This window comes from Chaetodon auriga, chromosome 2 (assembly GCF_051107435.1).
Source record: "Chaetodon auriga isolate fChaAug3 chromosome 2, fChaAug3.hap1, whole genome shotgun sequence".
Lineage (NCBI taxonomy): Eukaryota > Metazoa > Chordata > Actinopteri > Chaetodontiformes > Chaetodontidae > Chaetodon > Chaetodon auriga.
Genome location: NC_135075.1, coordinates 10,322,475 through 10,343,759, shown reverse-complemented (window position 1 = coordinate 10,343,759; position 21,285 = coordinate 10,322,475). Strand labels below are relative to the sequence as shown.

Below are 21,285 nucleotides of genomic sequence, written 5' to 3'. Positions count from 1 at the left end.
TTCACAGATTCACCATTTTCACAGACAGCACACTCAGCGCAGCATGCTGCTGTTGTGTATTTTACGCTGACATTAGCTTTTTTAGTCCGATAGCCAATTATCACTTATTCGCAGCAGAAGAAATGCACCATTTGATATTCAACTTTCACATTCAAAGCATTGTCTGAGCCTATGTCCTATTTCCTACAAGCACATTTACTCGATGTTGCGTTACATTTAAATGATAATCATCGCTGCTTACTGAAATTCTTAATGAGATTGATGTGCCTGCACTTATTGCATTGAGCATAATACAACAGCTGTAGGATCCATCTGTTTTGTCCAGCGTCTTTGTGTGGTGTGGAGTGGCTCATCCATGTCTAAAGCTTTGACGTGGCCTCTGTGTTGATATTCTTGACTGCAGGAGTCCAGGTGGAACTACCTGTTTGCTTTCCTGGCTTTGCCGGCAGTGCTGCAGCTGTGTGTGCTGCCCTTCCTCCCTGAGAGTCCTCGCTACCTGCTGATGGAGCGGAGGGATGAGGCTGGAGCAGAAAGAGGTACTGCAAACACTAAAACCTGTTTTGCACTGGACAAAAATAGCCACTAACAACAACTAGCATGTGGCTCTTCAGTTGGAAAGGGTCCAATCAGCATTCATTCTGCAGTAGCCTCAGGTATTTATAGGCTCCAGCTCCGATCAACAGAGATGGAAACATGATACTCGGGTGGACACGCTAATTATTGCCACTTTTCTGGTGTGATGATGACACTTAAATTCTAGTTGCTGGTGCAGAAATATTGCCTGATAGCAGACAGAACTGTCATCTCGTTATGCCCTGTTTCTACCTCATCATCATCATCATCATCATATGATTAAAGATATAAAGAAGAAGCCACCATCACATTGTCACTGGCCTCCATGCTGGTTTCTGCTGTTCATGACATTGAACGTGACACGATAGGCAAGCTAATCCACTGGCAATGGAAAAGGAGTAAAAAATAAAACCCTGCGTATACACGCTAATTTTGGTGTAGAAGAGGCATAAAGGAAGCATAAGCCGTCCGTCTCACTCAAGTACATCTGCAGAATGCATATAAGCTGCTGCACTATACGCTTTAATGTCTTAAATCCATTTGTGCTTGTTATGTTTTAAGAGCAGCTCTCTGATCTTTACAACAATCACGTCCACACGCAAAAATGATTCTACAGGATTAAGAGTTTCACTGCACCACTGCACAAATCACCACTGCTACAGCTTGGTTTTTAGAGCTCCAGTGTGCAAAACTCTTGATGGGAAGGTTCACAACTTTTCAAGTCCTTCCTAGAGCGACTGGTTTTGCTGGAACTGGTTTTGTTTGCTGTGATCTTTCCTCCTGTTTACATTGGCCGTTGTTTTAAGGCAGACTTGCAAAATGTCTTGTATACAAAGAGTACAACACTAAATCAAATGCTCAGTCTTCAAAAAGTATCTTTAAGCCTCATCCGGACTGGATTGATGGTCTTATTTTACCTGCACTGATTGGTCATTTTCACCCAGTCTGGAGCACGTTTGTCATTTGACACAGTGACTCAGTCCCAGCCCAGCAATAATTACAGCCGCAATTACCTTCTGTTTTTTTGGTGACCTCACTGGTCCTCCTGCAATCTAAATCCCATCCAGACTGACCTCCTTCTCTTTCAAAGGTTTTATCTGTTTGTCCTGATTTTTAAAAATCAGCTCAGGGTGGAATTTGTCTGTTGTGTGAAAAGACCAAATGAAAGCCATCAGGAGAGCAAGACCCCTTGAAAGTTCATCAAATGGGCTGTTGTAATCTCAGCTAGCCATTCTCTTTTGACACTGTTTTAGATGAGAATGTTTGTGTACATTTTGGCAAATAGCACCATTAAGTATGTGAAATTTGCAGTCAGCAGTTCCTGGTGGCAATGTTCCACGGCTGCTCAGACTATATCACCTGATTACTTTAATCCTGAGAAAAATGATGTTCTGAGGCGTTTTTATCTATGATTTCTAAGTGGATTTATGGGCATATATCCATGATGAACATCAGCAATAATGATATCCTCGGGAGGTGTTAGTCACACTAAATGATAGCAATATGTCATGTCAGTGTGTTAATATTTGAGTTACGACTCAGTGAACGAGTGTGATTTTTGACTCAGTTCCCCTCACACAGCATCTCTGCCTCATGTTTCTCCCTGTCTGCCTTACTTCCAGCTTTGGGGAGGCTTTTGTCTTATATCCTGTGGAATGTCCATGTCTTACAGACTATACCCTGTAATTTCTAGATGGTTAAAGCGGAGAGAGATGACTTAATGCTGACTCCGCATGAATTTCAAAATAGTTTCTCATTTATATTTATATCATCCTGATGAAATGATCACTGAGAATATGTTACTGTTTGACAGAATCATGTGACTGATTCATTTATTCCAAAATGCAACAGTGAATCACAGTCAGTGAACATAGTCTTGTAATGCTCTGTTAAACTTATGTCTTATTTAATGCGACGGCTTCATTCTGAGTTCTCACTTCAAAGAAATTAACCCGTTTTGCAACACATTAACACTTCAGTTTGCAGTTGCTCAGCGTGGCATTGAAAGACACATTAATGAATGTTTCTTTAATATTCCAATATTTGGAAATGCTATCAAGTCAGTGCCCACTTTCATTAATCACTTGAAAGACCTTTGATTCAGCAAAGCAAATGAAAATCTGCTTACAGCCAACAATACCTTAACCACAATTTACTCTATGTACTGTACTATGACCACAATCTTTCCCCAACCTAATTATATTAATAGCTTTAGTATAAGTATACCTTAACCATACTGTAAGTATGAGCTCTCAGCTCTTAACTAATCTAGATACATCCTGTCATCCAACAAACTTTTGAGATTGCAGAGACTTCATACGAGCAGCTATAGGATGATCCTGTTTCATGTTAAAATGCTCTGATATGAGAAGAAACAGCATGGGTTAGAGGCTTAGCTCAAACTGCATGTGTTAACGAAAAATGTGACGTCACTTACGACTTTGATCAGTTTTGTCTCTGGGGGGATTTGAGCTCTTTGATGTCTGCATCAATACATTATAGATGGGGATTCTCCGAAGGTTTGGTTCCTTGTGTTCTTTGTAAAATGACACATCTTGTTTGTTTCCTCTGAGCTCAGAGTTGTGCAAGATTTCGGCGAAGTCTCGGTGTCAGAGGACTTTAAGGTTGCTTAGCAGCACTTTTGATGTTTATACATGAGAAAAGTCATGATAAAATCCATTTGAAGAAGTAAATTGGATGGTATAGTTTACCCTGTTTCTCATGTAAGTGCTGGAAATTTTGCCAGTATACCAAACTGAATTAAAGAGGAAAAACTGCTTGAGAGTTAAAACAGTGCAAGGCTCTTCAAAATAAATGAGGGGGTGACTTTTCTTTTTGAAAGCCTGGAATGTCAAACTAATACAAATAAAACGAAGAGCATACTGGATGTATTTTGAAGTCCTGGAATGATATAAATTTAGCATGCCACTGCAAGTACAGACAAACCATCGCTGTGCATCATGGGAAGATGTTTTGTGCATTATTTTTCTTATCAGTGTTTTTTATGATAAATCCCTGTAATCGTGTCTGATTGAAAACTTTTTCTAACTTCGTGCAGTGCAGTTAATCTTTGAGCTTCTATTGTTTGGAATTCAAGGACGGTGCTTGCACTTCTCGTGATGGATGGAGTGGTTTTGGCTCACTTTCTCATTTTACCATCTGTCTTTGTTTATAGCTGCTCTCACCAAATAAATAATTCCAACCTTGAGTCTGTTCAACAAATTGGACTCCAGGAATTTTTTTTCCTCTTTTTAACTTTCACTAAAGACAAAAAGGGAAGTGAGCAAGTAAAGAACTTTGTAGATCAAACAAAAGCCGTGACAGAAGTCTTCTGAGTTCTGAATCTGCTAAATCAACAGTATTACGTTAATTCATGGTTGAGAATGGTTGAGGCTGACTGGGTGTGAAGCTCCTGGAGGAAGAGATGAATGGTTGGTGAAAGGACATCCTGCCCAAACTCCCCTCACATCCTCGCCACTCCAACATTTTGCTGGCATGAGGCTGCACAGCGCTGCAGACCATTGTTACCGGCTTGTGTTACAGCACTGCGGTTGGAGAACTGTTGTCAGCACACTCGAATATTGAGGGGAGGCCCTGAAGTGTCCTGTTATCATCACGCAGTGTCAGACGGGAACAGCATGTTCTCATGCACCCCATATGGTCTCTTGTCATGTTGCCTCTGCAGTGGTCCTGCCCTCCATTTAAAGGTTTCAGAGGCTGAAGATGAGGTAGCTTAGGATACTAAAGGCTGTCAGTGCAATTGCCCAACTGTGCTTAATTTTAGGACTGCCTTCACTCGAATACAAAGCACAAATTGACTTTTTCCACACCAAGACTACAAACTTGAACATATGCCACGAGGTCTCGCCTTCTCAACACACCAATCCAATCATAACTCATGCAGTGCAGCACGTGCTCGTTCCTTATCTCTTTCTCTTCTCTCCTTGCTTTACTTGCTGTCAGAATGGCTGAAGGCAGGAAGCCAAGGTCACTGGTCTCTGACTTACAGTCAGGCGTGAGGTTGAATCCAGCAGTTATTACTTTTTTGGCTTGAGTTTCGGTATTATTTCAGACATATGAGACTCCCTCTGAATATGTTTGCTTGACAATTATTTTGGCTGCATAGATAGTGCTTGCCACAGCGAGTGAAATGCTTGCAAGAAATTATCAGATTTTGGTTTTGATTAGATCTCTATTAAAAACACAGAAATAAGCCACATCATACCATTGATTGACATTAAAGATTTACATCATCAGCACGAACCAATGGGCTTGGGGCAGAGAGCCACAGACACAGGGTGGGGAAACTACTGTATAATCAGAAACTACTGAGACTTACTATGCATTGTTGTTTTGGTCTTCTCATGGATTTTTTGACAGTAAGAGAAATAGAATAATGCCTCCTTATCCTTTAAATTCAAGGAAAAAACGTGTCCACAATGGCCATCTCGCCAGTCCCTTTCAGACCTTCTTTGAATATGCAACACCTCTTGCTCCCACACTAATGTTGCACAATCCTTTCTCAAACAGTCTGTCAGTCAGGCTCTATGGTCCCTCAAAGTGTCTTTGTTGTGCAGTGTAGAGTGACATGGGGTGGAGCCCCACTGTGCTCCTGAGGGGAAGATAAAATGGGTTGCCTCCGTGGGGACAATAACACTGTTGCACATCCCACCACCATCATATAAACATCAATATCATGCCACGCCACTGACAGCGACAGCCCCAGTATGACTCCGGATTAAAACAGATGTCCATATTTTCTATCAGCATGGAGAGGCCACTGAAGACTCATTTACATGTGCTAATGTGGATAATAATTATGTTGAGGTAAGATCTCATGGTGGGCCTTCTGGTAACAGCATGGTGGGTGTTTTTCTTTCCTTTCCTTCACTTTCTTATGGTTCTTACATCACTGTAGATTTTTTCATTGGTTTGACTGTTTTGAAAGTAACAAATATATATATATGTATAGATATTTGGAAGTTGTAAAACAAAAAGTAATGTGCTTGGAGCTGTATAGATATTCTAAATGACCTGACAAAAGACAAGAGATTCAGTTTTTGCTGTGATCACATAAAATCAAGCCTTGAGTTTAACAAAACATTTTGCAAACTGTAGCAGGCAGAATTCACGTGCTGCCCTTCATCCAGTCACTTGACAGGGTCATTATTCATACAAAGCATTTTTAGAGTTAGAGTTAGAAACATTAGCCTCTGAAATCTACGTTTTAGAAAGGATAACATGGCACTTCTATGCACTTCACAACAGTAGTTAGAGGTACTTGATTCACACATTTGATGCCATTTTGCACCCAAAGAGCCACTAAAAAAGGCAAAATATGGAACATGCTGCCACTGAGTTGTACACTATTGAGGATTTAGGACAATTATGTCACATTATGTGAAGTATGTCCCTCCTGTGGGTGCAGAATGTACATGTCCAACACAAGAATTCTACTTTAGACAAATCAGTATATAGAATATCAGCTTTCTGTTGCAGCACACCTGTGAGTTTCCTTTGATACACACTTAACAATGCTGCACCATGCCACCCTGGAGTCCTTGAGCCTGGCTTTAGTTTGCAGGTCTTCCTGGCTCCCGTGTGGTCACTGTCCACACTCTGTCCCATCCAACTCCCGCATCCCAATGATGTCTCTGTCGGTGTGGAGCCATTTGTTATTCCATGTCATGTCCTTAACTTGTGCACACCTCAACTTCCCATAACCTCAGGGATTCACCTTTATAGGAGAAGGGATTAAAGTGAAGGGAGAAGTGTCTGTACACCCACTAATTCCCTCCAGTCCATCACATTCAAGTTCAAACCACCTTCAGCTGGCCAAGCTGAAAATGGCAGAAACCTGGTCAGCTCTGGTCACACAAATAGAAAATGTTCGTATATATATCTGGTTTAAAACCTTGTTCGGCCCTCTGAGTGATGAATAGGTTTTCTAGCAGAGGGTTTAAATAAAAGTCATCCTTTTCATCATCAGTTTGCCATAAATAATAGATCATAAAGATCACTGATATGCTGATGACCGTGGCCACTAAATACAAGCTCATATGCTTTTATCAGTGACTGAAAAGACAATGAATAGTGAAAATCTGGAGGGACATCGGTCCACATTTCAAGGTAGAACAATATTGTGTTCAACCACTTCTGAGCTAACGTTACCGTTTCATAGAGTTAAATGATATAATAACAGCATTTGAGCTGAGCCCTGAGTGTGACGCCCGCTGCGTCAATACGGTCTGCTGCAGTAAAATGTAACATTGTGTTGATTATGATTGTTATGTGTCCCAGAAGAAGCATGATGTTATGCAACATGACAGGAGCAGAATTTAGTTTTAGGGTGTGCCTAACACTTTCTGGCTACACTTTGAGGTGCTCTGTGAAGCTTCCTTGTTGACACACACACAATAGATTAAGTTGTTCTCGCCAACGTTTGTTGTGTTTAGGTCAACCAAATGTGATAATGCATTTCCATCCTCATTACACATTTACAAAGCCAATCCTTTACAGTGTTCACAATATATAACCAGAGCTCAAAATGTAGCTGTCACTGACTCAGATTTTTTTAAATAGTTAAAACAAACAGGGTGAAATGAAGAAGAGCAAATATTTTAACCATTCTGGGTCATCAGCATTATCGCAGAGTTACAGTTTGAGTGTATAAATTAACAAAGCCGATTCTCTTTAAGAATGATCCCCATTTATGAGGTCCTACACAGTCCAGAAGTGTTAATACAAATCTAGAGATTATGCAGATGTTATGTACCAGTACTTCATTGCAAATTATGTGAATATAACGCGTTGCCACATTGCCACGTTGACACATACATCTTCATATGCTCGGTTTCCTCATTTTCCTTGATCTCAGCATGATGGTTGCTTTTTGTGGCTTCTAACACCCTTTTATTTGTGGATGGTTTTAACAGTGTGTGTGTGTGTGTGTGTGTGTGTGTGTGTGTGTGTGTCAGCCTTCCAGAGGTTTTTGGGGAAGAAGGATGTGTCCCAGCAGCTGGAAGAGGTTTATGCGGAGGCTCGGGCTCAGAACAACCTACACATCGCCTCTGTGCCAGAGCTGCTGAGGAGCCGAGCTGTTCGCTGGCAGCTCATCACCGTCATCATCACCATGGCCTGCTATCAGCTCTGTGGCCTCAATGCTGTAAGATGCAGATCTTGTTTCACTTTTCTCAGATTGTCAGTGGAATCCAGTTCTTCGCTGTTCATTGTGTTAAGGACACAAGTATGGAATTTAAATGTTTTCCAGACGCACATAAAAAGAATCAAAAACGCAAAATGTGGATGAAAATGATAAATATACCTTCTCTCAACACCAGTTGCCTGGCAGACATACTCTGAATCAGCCAGAGACTTTCAGAAACTCTTTCACACCTCCAGTCACACCTTGACCCTGTCAGTCAGTTTTTGGCCTCGACAGACAGATTCATATCAGTGCCATGGTAGAAAAAAGTCAAGTGTTTCCTCTTGTACTCCAGAGGCACAGACAAGACAAAGAGCCATTGTGCATTCTGCTTACCACATCACAGAGGACACAGCCAGCTGATTGTGACATTTCCCTCGATCCCTGATTTTAGGAAGCCTTATCTTAGCTTAACAGAGCAATATAAAGCTGGACTGTTTGAACATTTTTGGGCCAAGAACAAGTTGGTTTTACTGTGCTATTGTTACCTTATGCAGTTAGAAAACACTTGTCTTTTTACACATTCAGCACACGTAGAGCAACATTAGACGGATCACTCTTCTTTTTGCTCTGTTTTGGCCTCCATAAACATTTCTGACTCTCTCATGTACCTTAACAATGACCAGACATGTTGGGCTGTTTGACAAAAACATGACAGGACTGACGGTTAGCTGCAGACATGCTAGGGTGTGCTGTACCATCACAAAAAAAATCCACATGGTCACAGCCCTGCTTGTCAGTGGATCAGGTGTAGCAGCAAACTTGTGTCCCTCTGGGTCTTTGCGTGCACAGGTGTGAATACGTTTGTGTTCTCTTATAAATGAAGAAAAGGTCATTTTGTATTTGCTTTTTTTCAAATTCGGGCCAACTGATGTATTAAGTGTCAAAGTGAGTATTTTTGTTTGTTTCTGGGAGGTTTTTTTGTTGAGATTAGGGCTCATTTATTGGTAATTGAACTGTGGGTTTTGTACTGAGCACTGACTCTTCCTTGGCTGAGGTCTGAGAGCATCTTCTATCTCACTATCTAGTTATCATTATGAATGTTGAGTCTGCTCACAAGATACAGTCATAGAAAAAACCTTACTTTTGTAAGAACGTGAAAACAATTATCATTAAACAATTATAGGCTAATTAGGCCTGAATAAATTATTTTTTTAGGTCAGACCCCCACAGTGTCTCTGTCCTGTCCCCAGATGAATGTGGTTTTAATGTGGCTTATTCCCCTATCATTGACATTGTCATAGCAATGTTAACTGCTGGAGAGAGTGTGGACTTACTGTTTTAGCCTTGTCTGCCTCAGTTTCACACTAGCCTAATTACAAGAGATGTGACAGTAATTCATTGATTAAATGTTATTTTGTTATTGCCAATTGTTCTGGGCCTCTGACCTCGAATAAAGATCAGATGCTGACCTTGAGTGATAGTTTGAGAACCCCTGACCGACTGTGTTGCAGTGCACTTGGTGGGTGGTAATGACTGTTGTCCAATTATGGGACCTACTGTCTCAGTCTTGGGGTAATAGATGCCAAGAATACTCCTGCATGAGGAGAAGTTGCTGCTTAATGCTGCAATCGACTGCTTAAAACAAAAAGCACAGTGAACCGAGACAAACTTTAGACTTTCGATTGTGTAGATTCCATCACCGCGAGGAGAAATGTGTAAACCACCAGCCTTGGCAAAAATGTGCAATTAGAGAAGTTTTTACCATAACCTTTACAGACTTACACTAAGTATTTAAATCCATGTGGGGCTGACAAGTGAGCTCATGTTCTACCAAAAAATAAGTTCCAAACTTCCATGTTACTGTTAAAGATGCAATCAGAACTAGTCATTTTGAGACTAAAATTCCTTTATTCAAAGCAGGGAAATGATAGTTAGCTTCCTTCAAATTCATTTCAGGATGAGCATCATAAAAAGTAATATTTGTGCCCAGAGTTTGGTATTTAATACGTCGATTGACTCTTCAGTAATATGATGCAAGGCGAGAAAACACAAAGCTCATCTGAATTATCATAGATATGACCATGACTTCATTTACATACATTTTACATTCCAAGATGACAGAATGCAATTTAGATCACTCTGAAGGTCTTTATTTTGATGGTCTTTCACTACCTCATGGCCATCAGACCTGTCAGATGACAATGAATATTATAGTCTGACAATGACTTAGGCTTATTGTGTTGCTATGAGGCTGAGTGCTGATGCTAAAGTTGACAGTTGAGAAAGATTCTTGCAACCAGAGGCACAGCATCAACGCTTCAGCTTGTAAAAATTCATAATTTCTGACAATTGCCTGCATGTTTTGTATTCTGCCGTTCCCTGTCAAAAGGACCACTGGAGAGAATAGTGCAGGCCATGTGGGAGGATGTAGAGAAAAATGATAAATGCAAAATCATGCTGCTTTTCACTTCTGTTTCAGTGGTGGAACTTCTCAAACTCTCGAGTTTCTGAATGTTGAATTCATGGAGGTCTTCAGTCATGTTTTTAAAAACGTGAATGCTGCTCTTAGTCTGGTAATATGTGGTTACCGGCAAAGGTAAAAGTAATCCACTTCTATTACAACTACTCCATCCTGGAGTTGGAACTCGACACAGCCCATCATCATCTTTTCATTTGAACTTACACCATGTCTCCACAGGCTGGGTGTAAAACAGCAGCATGTCAGCAGCAGCACCTTCAATTAACTCAGAGGCCTGATGTGTTCAGGCACAACTCTACACAAGAAAATACACTTGAAGCCTTAATGTGAAGACATGATTTTACACCTTGTTGTGATGGGAGTTAGCAGATAACATGAATTCAGCCTGAAATTAACTTGGTTTAAATGTGAAATGAACATTGATATTAGTATTATTACATTATTGAAATACTTAATAAACCTTTTCTCCAAAGCGACGTACATATGAATTCACACACTTATGACACAGCATCGGGGGCAGTTTTGGGGTTCAGTACTTTGCTCAAGGACACCTCAGCATGTGGACTGCCGAGGCCAGGGATTGAACCACTGACCTCCTGATTGGTGGACGACCACTCTACCTCCTGAACCACAGCCGTCCATGTTTTTCACTTCATCTATAACATGTGAATGTCCAATGGAATTTTATGTGGATTTTTTTTTTCACAGATCTGGTACTACACCAATGGGATCCTTCAGGAAGCAGGCTTTGCCAAGAAGATTCTCCCCTACATCACACTGAGCACCGGGGCCATAGAGACTTTGTCTGCCATCATCTCGGTGAGCACTAATCTTCAAATCAATTAAACATGCCTTATTCTTATTCTTATTGTATGAGGCTGCTTTTCGTAGCATGTGTGCTACCAAAGCTGTGAGACGCTCAGCTACTTAGATTATTGTCATCTCTGTACTCGACACCAAAATTATCCTTTTATAAAGCAAATTCTTTCAATTTTTCCAAACCAAACTGAGTTGCCTAGCCGTAAATCTAATGCTCTTGATCAAGGTTGGTGTATGTGGAGGAACTGGCCTCGAACGTGGCATGAAAAAGCACAGCTGTCAGCAGCAGCACATTCCTTCTCTAGCAGCGGATCAGTAGCTAAATGGAGCAGAGAGCACTTTGCATCAAACAGCTCAGATGAGCAGTCATCTGATGATCGTAGCTCTGTTGGCAGCCTGTTAATGTAGCATCCCACACCTGAGCATTAGGTGATGATTTACACGCAATGATTACTGCACACAACACTAATGAAATATTAAACATGGTAATTGAATAAAACCACGAACAAAGCTGCTATTCTGACATTTGTTGTACATCCTCAAAAACAAAAGCAGCATCATGAACCGGTGGAAGGAGTCCCGCTGCAGCTTGCAGACATCTTGCCCTCCACAGCAGGTGGAAGGTAAGATATACTGTAGTTATCTCCATGACATCTTACATCAGCAAACTGCTGTGAATGGCTTGTTTTCTGAGAGGCAGAATGGTGTGAGACTATTGTTAATTGTAGCTTTAACACCGAGAAAAAGGAGTCAATAATTTTCTGTGTTCAGCGAAAATCCTATTCACTATTGCTGTAAGAATAATGACCTACTGATAATAGCATGTCATTGATCCAAATTACACTGAATGAGGTACAACAATGCCGCTGTGTTATCCACTCACACAGTAACTGATTGATTTTCTCATGACAAATTCCCTTTTTTTCACCACAGGAATATATCATTTCAGGAACCTTTCTTGCACTTTGAAAAATATAGATATGATTTAAATTCCTGGGCCATCGTTTGTTTGTTGTCCAAAAATATCCCTGCAAATCCCTGAACTGTTCAGTAAATGTAGACTGACAGACCAAGACTGGGAGCGTCCTTTAATGTCAATGAAGTTTAATCGACAGTTATCTTGCTGATGTCCTGACTTGTAAATGTGAACAAAATGAGGGGCGAGACAGAGAAAGAAACAAATTTGGATTTTTTTGGTCACTTAGGGACAGCACTAGAGCTGTCTGGTGCTGGTCAGGTTGTGTACAGTGTGTGTTCGTCAGAGCTGCTTGCTTCAGAAAAGGTCGCTTATGAGAGCTGTGAGACTGAACTAAAACAGTAAAGCTGTGAGTCGTAAAACCAACATTTAAAAGAAAAATGATATAAAGCTCTGCAGAGCGGAGGGGAACTGCAGAGACTGGAGATGCTTCTCTGTGGGTTTCTCACTGTGAGCGGCACCGTTCACATACGCGTGCTATTCATCTGACCCATAGTTCATGTAAAGACACAGATTAGAGCAGCGTTAACTCTTCACATTATTTGTTATTGATCTCCTCTGTGCCTGATGCTTGGTGTTCTAGAGATGTGATGTAAATGCACTAAAGTGAGTTTCATTTGTTCCCAGGAACCAAACTTTTTGGTTAAATAATTTAGCAGTTTAACTCACCTATGCATCAGGATGAATGTCTATGCCTCAAGTGTTACCTTTCAAAGAAGACGTGCTAGCAGTGCAAAATGCAGTGGGAATTGCACACCGTCATCGCTCTTCATTTGTTTGGTGTCTTAATGCCCTGTTTTGGGCTGCTATCTGTTGCTGTGATTCCTCTCAGCACAAGCACTTTAAAGCTGATCTTTGATCTGCGGCAGTGAGAAACCCCACTGAGTGACTAAGCTGTGAGTTGACTGATTTCAAACACCAGCGTGTACTCCTCAGATATCAGTTTTCTCTCCAGCTTTACAGCATGTCCCCATCAGCCACAGCCTGAGACAGGCAGACTGGGATAATAATTCAGGCTCGACCTCCAATATCCACATTCACTCCACTGACAACAGAACACAAACTGGAAGCACTTTTTGCTGTTGAAATATTGTTTTCTGTTTACGGTTTTGTCAGGAACATACATTTTAATTTTAGTAAAAGGAAAACTCTTGATTGCACAATGTAGTGGCTGTAGAAAAGTGACACTATCAGCGTTCAGATCGGTTTCCTATAAGCCTTCTGCCTGCCAGCGGGTACGATGTCCTGGGAAAACGAAGGTTCGATTTACATCATTAAGGAAGTGTGTCAACCATAGTTACACAGTAGATGGATCCAGTCAGGCTGAGTGCATCGATCTACCTCAGCAATGTTATCACAGTCTCTGATGTGCAGCTTCTTTGATTTTGTAAAACCATAAAATAAGTGAGAGTGCTCACATGGATAAGAGAGAGGGAGGATGGACAAAATGTGAATGTGATACAAAAACTTTCTAAGCCCACTTTTTCTCTACAATTCTCTGGTTTATTAGTTACATGTAATCACTAATCTGCACACTGAGTTCTCTACTAACAGACTGACGGTGGACGCATATGAATGGGTCCAATGAGGGTTGAATGCACATCAGTATATTCATGTTATATATGTCTTGAGTATGAAAAGGCTGTATCTTCACTACACTACATTTTCATGAACCAAGGGTCACCTGTCTCGCCGTGACGAAGCTCCGCCTCACTGTCTCTCCTTGGAGGGAGTGGATCCTGTCCGTGAGAGCAAACTTTGATACAAGCACGAGAAAGGGTGAGCTGCTGCATGACAAAGGTTGAATTGACTTTTAATGCATCAGCCTAGAATGCAGTATGCAGACAAAAGCAAAATCTGTAGTATGCCAAAAATACCTGGAGGTAGTACTGATTCAGTATTCATCCAACTGGTCTAACTTGCCTACTCCGTCCCACAATGCAAAGCACTGGAACAATCACAAGTCATAGTTGAAAGGGCGGACAACTCCCCCTCAATATAAAGGTAAGTGCCACCTATAACTTTTTTCCTTATTTAGTCTGTGTAATGACAACAAGTTACAGCTGTGAGTATCTGTGATGACCGTATAGCCACAGAGGTTCAACACCTCATATCAAAGTTGCTAAACTAATGTTTGATTATCACGAAGACAGCAGTGTTAACCTTAGTGAACTGTCAGTAAGGAAACAACATGATGTAAGTTTTATTCATTTAATTTTTTGTTTCTAGGAACAGGGCAGTTAGTGCCCAAACAGCATTTGAGTAAGTTAGGTGTTAAATAGTTAGCTAGCCCCCTAGGTAGACATTTACAGCGGTCTGATAACATTGACGTTACATTTCCGGAATTTGTTGTATTTTCATGAAAATAACAAGCTTTTTATTGCTGTTTGTCAGGGAGCACTTTCCGGTGTTCTGTCAGACCTGCTGCTCTGCCCTTTTCTGCTGAGAGCTACACAAGTCATGGGAGCAACAGATGCACTTCCAATGCACTTGCAATGCCTCGAGCATGTGTGTGTTTGTGTTGTACAGACGCTGAAGGCCCAGAGGACAGGAGTTAGCACAGAGGGAGGAGAGGCCACTGCCGCATCCTGGAAGGTGTGCAAATGAATGTATCAGGCACCGGGCTGGAGGCCGAGCATTATGCCTCTGATTATCATGGACTCATCCAACCAGGATGTGGTGGTGGTCTCTCCTCCATTACCCAGGGAACCCCAGGCTGAGGCCAGAGACCCTTTGAAGACAATGAGGGAGCCAGTCCATATCCTAAAACAGGTTACAGGTTTGGAGAGGAGAGAAACTGGAAACACAGAGAGGAAGGAGCAGAGACAGAGAGCAAAAGAAGCAAGAAGAAGCAAGTAAAAAAGAGATTCAGTGAAAGAGTTGAATTGAATTTTGGTATCTGCTCTATTGACAATGATCATTTTATGTGTTCCAGTATCATTGTTAGTGTCACATAACCATCATCTACTCTTTGTGTAATTTAGACAGGAAGTTCTGCTCTATCCTAATTATCGGGACAGAGCATATTAATGATAACATCAGCCAGTATTTTTCACTCAGTGGAGTATTTTGTATTGTCATGAGGGTGGATGAGCCACATCACCATCATCATCATAAGAATAATGATTGTGAGTGAGCATACATAAGGCTTTTCATTACCATGGTGCTAGTAACCATCACTGCATCATCCTGTTGATACAGTATTGCTGACTGATTTCCATCCATCCGTGTGTTCAGGAAGCGACCTTTGTGATCACAAATCACCTGCAGCTGAATTAAGTGGAATTGAGTGGCTTCCTGTTACAAAAACAATGTAGTCACTAATGGCTGATGTGGGATTAAAGCAGGCCAGTATGTCTTTGCGTGAAGTGGCAATTCATATGCAGAGTACCTTTTCAGGTAGTCGTCCTCGTTAGCTGCAGGTGGTTTTATGGACGACATCATGGACTGTGGTGGTGGCACAGGCCAGTCAATACAAATAAATGCCAACCTTCAGGTCTTTTCCCATTCATGGCTTTTACTGTACCCCAGAGACTTGACCAAGACATTCACTGTCTGCCTTCAAAGACAGAAGTCTTTCTCCAAGTCTCCCTGCTCCAGGAAGGGATGGACTACAGAGTGAAGGCATTTACCTGTTAATTCTGCTCTCATCACAGCCTGTAGGAGCAGAGACAAGATGTTTGATGAATATTTTATTCTAAACTGTTGTTGTTATGTGTGATGGGCATTTTTGTATGTTCTGCCTATGTAGTACTAAAACTGTATGTCCTTTTGGCTGTTTGTGTTTTAGGACTCAATCTAAATGCTCTTTATATTGAAAGGTTTGTTGCAAATGAATTGTCCCAGTGGTAAAATAAACATTTCTTTATGAAGTTAAGTTAGGCTAAGTTAAGTTTTTTAAGCAAAAATTGTTTTCTAACATGTTTGTTACGTCATATTATTTGTTGACTTATCTGATTATTTAATTTAAAGATGCACTTTTTGGACTAGCTCTAGTTCAGGTTACATTCACACAGAGCTGTTTACCCATCTCTCTCAGGTAAACGTTCATCTTTTGGCACATTGAGAAAATCCACATTCATAACTTCGCTTTTTAGGGCAGAAGGAGATGCTACACAGTAGTAGTAGCCATTAGTGTGCCATCATTTATTTCCACTTTCGAAAACCAGAAACCAGCTAAGCCTGGCCTAACAGACTGCAAAGTCAATCGATTCTTACTGCATGCTACTGTGAAAAGCAGTATGCAGTATTTTATGAATACTGCATAGTGCATTCATTAGTAGTATGTAGTAGGCAGTTCCAATTACAGCCTTAGAGTTGCTGCACGATAGAGTTTGTATTTGACGTTTAGTGCACGAGAGAGACAGAGATCCAGCACCAGAGAGCCTAAACCTCATCCTCTTGAGCAGTAACTATACTCCATCATGCACCTTCAACCTCTCTCGTGCACAATAATAACTTGTTCTCTCTTGCACACCTTGACAGTCCTTCAACATCTGTCAGGTACATTCGTTCCTCTCAGTTTTTGCTCACCTTTTGTCCAGTTTGCCACCTCATAGCACGTATGTAAGCGTTCAGATGACTGATCGCAAAAAGTTTTGTGATTCTTATTTTATTTTTTTGTAACGCTGAATGATGCCATAGCCATAAACTGAATAGTCTTTGCTCTGGAACAGTATCTCAGGCACTGCCAGGAAAAACGAACACGTACAAGGCAGAATTTCCTTTGAGATAAAGCAGAGTATTTGACATCTTTCCTTTTGAGAGCAGCCTGTGTTAATATTTCATTGCCACTGACCAAATACAATTGGTATGAGCTGCATGTTCTCAATCAGAGACGCTTTGACATCCGATGAAAAAGATTAATTTGATTTGTGGTTTCAGGAGCTTCAAACATTTATGAGATTTAAATCAAAGTCTACACCTAGCTTTAAAATTTGACTTTTTACATTTAGGTGGCAAACATTTCAACGGTGAGGTTTAATCTTCAAATCCTTTGATATGTGCTCCTTAATATGACACACTGAACACACCACAGGGTGCATTCAGCTGTAGCTCTAATTCCATCTCTAATGCCTTTACACCACACAGCTGCCAACACACTAACACAAAATTCTCACGCATGTTATAATTTTCACACTCCAGATCAAGAAGGGGAAGAAACGCTCACAATAGAAATCTCAGTGAACGCAGTCGCAGGTCAGCTGCAAAATCTGCACCCTTTCTATGAACACTGAAAACCTGTGAGGAAATATTGTTTTGGGAGTACCCAGGCAACATCTTTCCTGGTGTTGCTCCTTAAAGCAATTGAGATTTGCTTTATGATTACAGGCAAGAGCAAAGGAGAGGGCTGTCCCTCATGGACTGCTGTTTGAAAATGAGAATGTTTTGTGCCATATTATGTTATATTACTTGGAACTGTTTGGACCTGAGGTTTGAATGACAATTGTACATAATTTAAGTGTGTCCATTCAGCACTGAACATGTTATCCACGGTGATTATTAATTAATTATCTGTACCTTGCACTTAGTATAGCTGACGCAACTTCCCATGAAGCCATTATTCTTGTGCATGGTGTCATAGATCAGTGGTTCCCAACCTCTTTTCCTTGAAGCCCCCCTTGCCTGTGTCCAAGACAAGCCAGGCCCCCTCAACCCCACCTCCTACCCGCATACACGCACTAAAAGAATAAAGTGATTACAAACTTTTATTTGCAAAAATAAAAGGTCATAGGTAATAAATAGCTCAATGAATTTAAATGTGGATCAAAAATATGTTTTAATTTGGATTATACAGAGTTCTGATTATCCAATTGGGTGTGTTATTCCGATTTTAAATTTTAATGTGCACAAATATAATTTTGGTAACCTCACAACCTCAGCGCAGACAAAGTTGTGCACACCCCCTGCGATATCTGGACCCCAGGTTGGGTACCACTGTCATAGATGATGCTGCATGTACCAAAACACATTCAGCGCTTGCAAGGCATGTTCATCCGCCCCTCCATGCCAATCATGAGCTGCCTTTGATTGGTTGTAGCGATACCAGTGTATTGAAAGTGAAGTGAAGCACCGACTCTATCACAAGTGTTAAAAAGCTTGACAGCATAATTTAGATGTAAATCAAAGGTGAACATGTGACATCTTTTATTCAACATGTGTGAATGATCAACATCTGACGGACATAAACAGGCTATTATGTCCTTACTCGGTCTATGCAATAGTTGGTTTATGTGTAATTGGCCAAAATTTTACACTGTAATTAAATATTCACCTCCCCAGAGTGTAACATGATGAAGCTGTAAAGGCAGTAGCTGTCCTCGGACTAGGACAACCAAATGTGTCATGTCCTCCAAAGCTAATTTAACACCTCCTGTCTTCAGCATCTTATTAAGGGAATCTCATAGTTACTTGGGGCAATTTTGCACCTCCAACACAAGGACATCAGTTTCTGGTTGCAGGTCACTCGCACTGTATGGTGGGATTGTCCCACTTCTCTTCATTATTAGAGAACTGCGGTGTGGAGAGCACAGGTTTTTAAGGGAAGGAAAACGGTTCGTAATAGGGATGCTGTTTGACTACACTATGTGTGTTATGGAGCCTTCAGACCAAATGCAAAACCACTTTTTTCCTCGTGTTACTCGTGCAAGTTTGACTGTGGGACCATTTGATCAAATGATGAACGACATGTTTATTTCAGTCAGCATCTGACTGACCTCAGCACTCACCACAGAAACCTGTTCTTTCTGTTTCCCTTCTGTCCCTCTTCCTCTCCGTGAAGCATCAACATGGAGAGACAGACTAATTGCAAACATACAACGGTGGAGGTTGGCACCTAGCCGACAGGTTGACAAGCAAGAATGAAGACAAATCCCCTTTTTTAATCTCCAAAGTTTAATGAGACAAGAGGGCATAGAGAAGCATCGTGGAAACCTGTGGATAAAGGAAGGTCATGGTTAAAGGTTAGCATTTGCAAGAAGAATATGACTGGAAGCTGCAGGAACTGTCTTTACGAATCTTTCTGAAATTGCCAAATGTTCAGGTGGGCCAGCAGTCTTTTTAACCCTAACCACACCTGACATGCTTGTCAACAGAAAGGCGATATCTCACACATCTTCAAGAATAATGTTAGTACCCACATAACCAGACCACCATGTGCAACAGAATTTCTTTCTCCTGAATCTGCTCGACTTTATAAAAAATGCTGCTCTTAATCATCAGTCAGACAGACTTAGGACAAGGGTTTGGGCTTTTGCCACAGTAGGTCAGAGGTTTAGGAATAATCACGCCGCCTTATTTAAGATTAGATGAACCCTTGAAGGTCACACAGACTGAACACAAAGCAAGACTCTGAGTGTGTTGGTAGTTTTTACACAGATTTATTTAAAACCTGTCAGTCCTATTTTTCGTCCAGATCTTCTCCTTCTGTGCTCTGATCTGTGCGTTCGTGGAATGATCTAATACAATTCCAGATAACCATGAATTTTTTTTCTTGGTGTTAAAATGTTTACAAGTCAAGCGTCTTCACCACAGTTCATACTGCCTGGAGTGAAAATTTTATCCATTCATGTCCCCTCGCATCTGTTCATATCTTTCCATTGGCTTTGTGTGCATTCATGCTGCCTTTGAATTTTACATCTCATTAAATATGAGTGCATCATTAAGCATCAAACAAAGAATTATTTATTCTGCCTTTTACTCAGCTCTGTTAAACTCTGTTTTTCCTTCTATTTCACCTTCTCTTGTGTTTCTTCTAATCTTTTGAACAGATTATGAAAAAAAAAACCATCACAATGTATGATTACTTAATGCAAAATGCTATCCACTGAGCTCCTGCCCCCCTTTCTAGTGCCCTACTGAGCCATCGCCCTTTTACTGCGGCACACTTGTCACTATACGGCTTGCTAACACACAAGAACTGTGGAGTGTGTGCCACCCCACATTAAATCACACACATCGGACCATGTCGTCACACTCTGTAGCCCTTTGGCAAATTAAAGTCTAAACACAAACAAATTATCATGGAATAGAAAGACTGAACTGTGGTAGCAGGGAAGCATTTCAAATAACATTAATATAGTATAGTATTATATAGTTTTAATTTACTTTATTTGCAATCTTTTTTCATCATTACTAAACTACATTTCTCTTCATGTTTATTGTGATGGATTTTCTAGCCAAAGTAATTCTGCCGGTGTCAGATATGTTTCCATGCTGTACAGATATGATTATCTGCAAACAACTTCCTCTGACGGCAGGAAAACAAGCCCTGATATCATCAGCGATGCACACTGTCTGCGGATCCCTGCAGGAATAATGTAAAGCAGTGCAGCAGTCTACATAGATGGCTGGAACAGTCTGAGAGACAAAATATATCAGCATTCTCCTTCAGTAGCTTTCTCTTTACAAGGTAATTTGTGTGCTGATTCTTCTCTGTCAGTGTGTCTTTATGCAACAGATCTCCTCATTCAAAGCCTCTCCCAAGGGTTTTACCAGGGATGGTGCATATGAAGGGCCAGCAGTGCCTCAAGCTGTGGCCAGTTGTCTTTAAGGGCTCATCCACCTCTTGATGTGATGAATAATGTTCAATATTTTAGTCCTGAAGCCTGAAGTCAGCAGTTTGACCTCTGTCGCACCTGCCAAGAAATAATACTGGATCATGTTTATTATCATGCAAGAGCAGTCATTTGTTCCAGTTTCAGTAGTTCATGGTGTTATTTGTGCACAAAGTGGAGTCCTGGATACACATTAAAGCAATTAAAGTGATAGTTTTGATATTGGTGTATGACTTGTTCACAGTCAGATGAAGATTTGAATGTTGTAAGAGAAGCTCTTTTAGGCATCCCATGGCTTGCTTGTCAAAACTCAGAGAAACAGTGTATCTGGGCATATTGTCATGAAGCAATGACTGAAACACACATTCAAGCCCTTAGGGGTGAGTGTATGATGTTCAAAAGGTAATCAACAACCTTCATGTACACAGATGAGTGAACACCAGAATGCGATAATCAAAGGCTCACACCATACCACACACATCCGTCTCTCTGGTCATACCTTATTGGTGATAACACATATATATTGCTACAATCACCAGACACTTCACTTCTGCCCCACTCTTTATCATTCAGGCACACACACACACACACACACACACACACACACACACACACACACACACACAGAGGCTCATAAATATTCAGTATTTTACACTGTCAGAGACCTTAATGAGCTGTGGGTTTGCTGGTGGCTGGTGTATGTGTGTGTGTGTGTGTGTGTATGCGCGCATCTGTC

The 21,285-nt window shown here is 40.9% G+C and overlaps 1 protein-coding gene across 1 annotated transcript in view; it reads left to right on the top strand.

Annotated features, from left to right (window-relative positions):
* The window catches only part of slc2a9l2 (solute carrier family 2 member 9, like 2), a 98,911-nt gene that overhangs the window by 33,497 nt on the left and 44,129 nt on the right, over positions 1-21,285 (top strand). Inside the window, exons 7-9 of the mRNA XM_076753398.1 lie at positions 404-536; positions 7,551-7,738; positions 10,908-11,018. Of these exons, the coding sequence (XP_076609513.1) occupies positions 404-536; positions 7,551-7,738; positions 10,908-11,018 (432 nt within the window). The remainder of the gene's footprint in view (positions 1-403; positions 537-7,550; positions 7,739-10,907; positions 11,019-21,285) is intronic.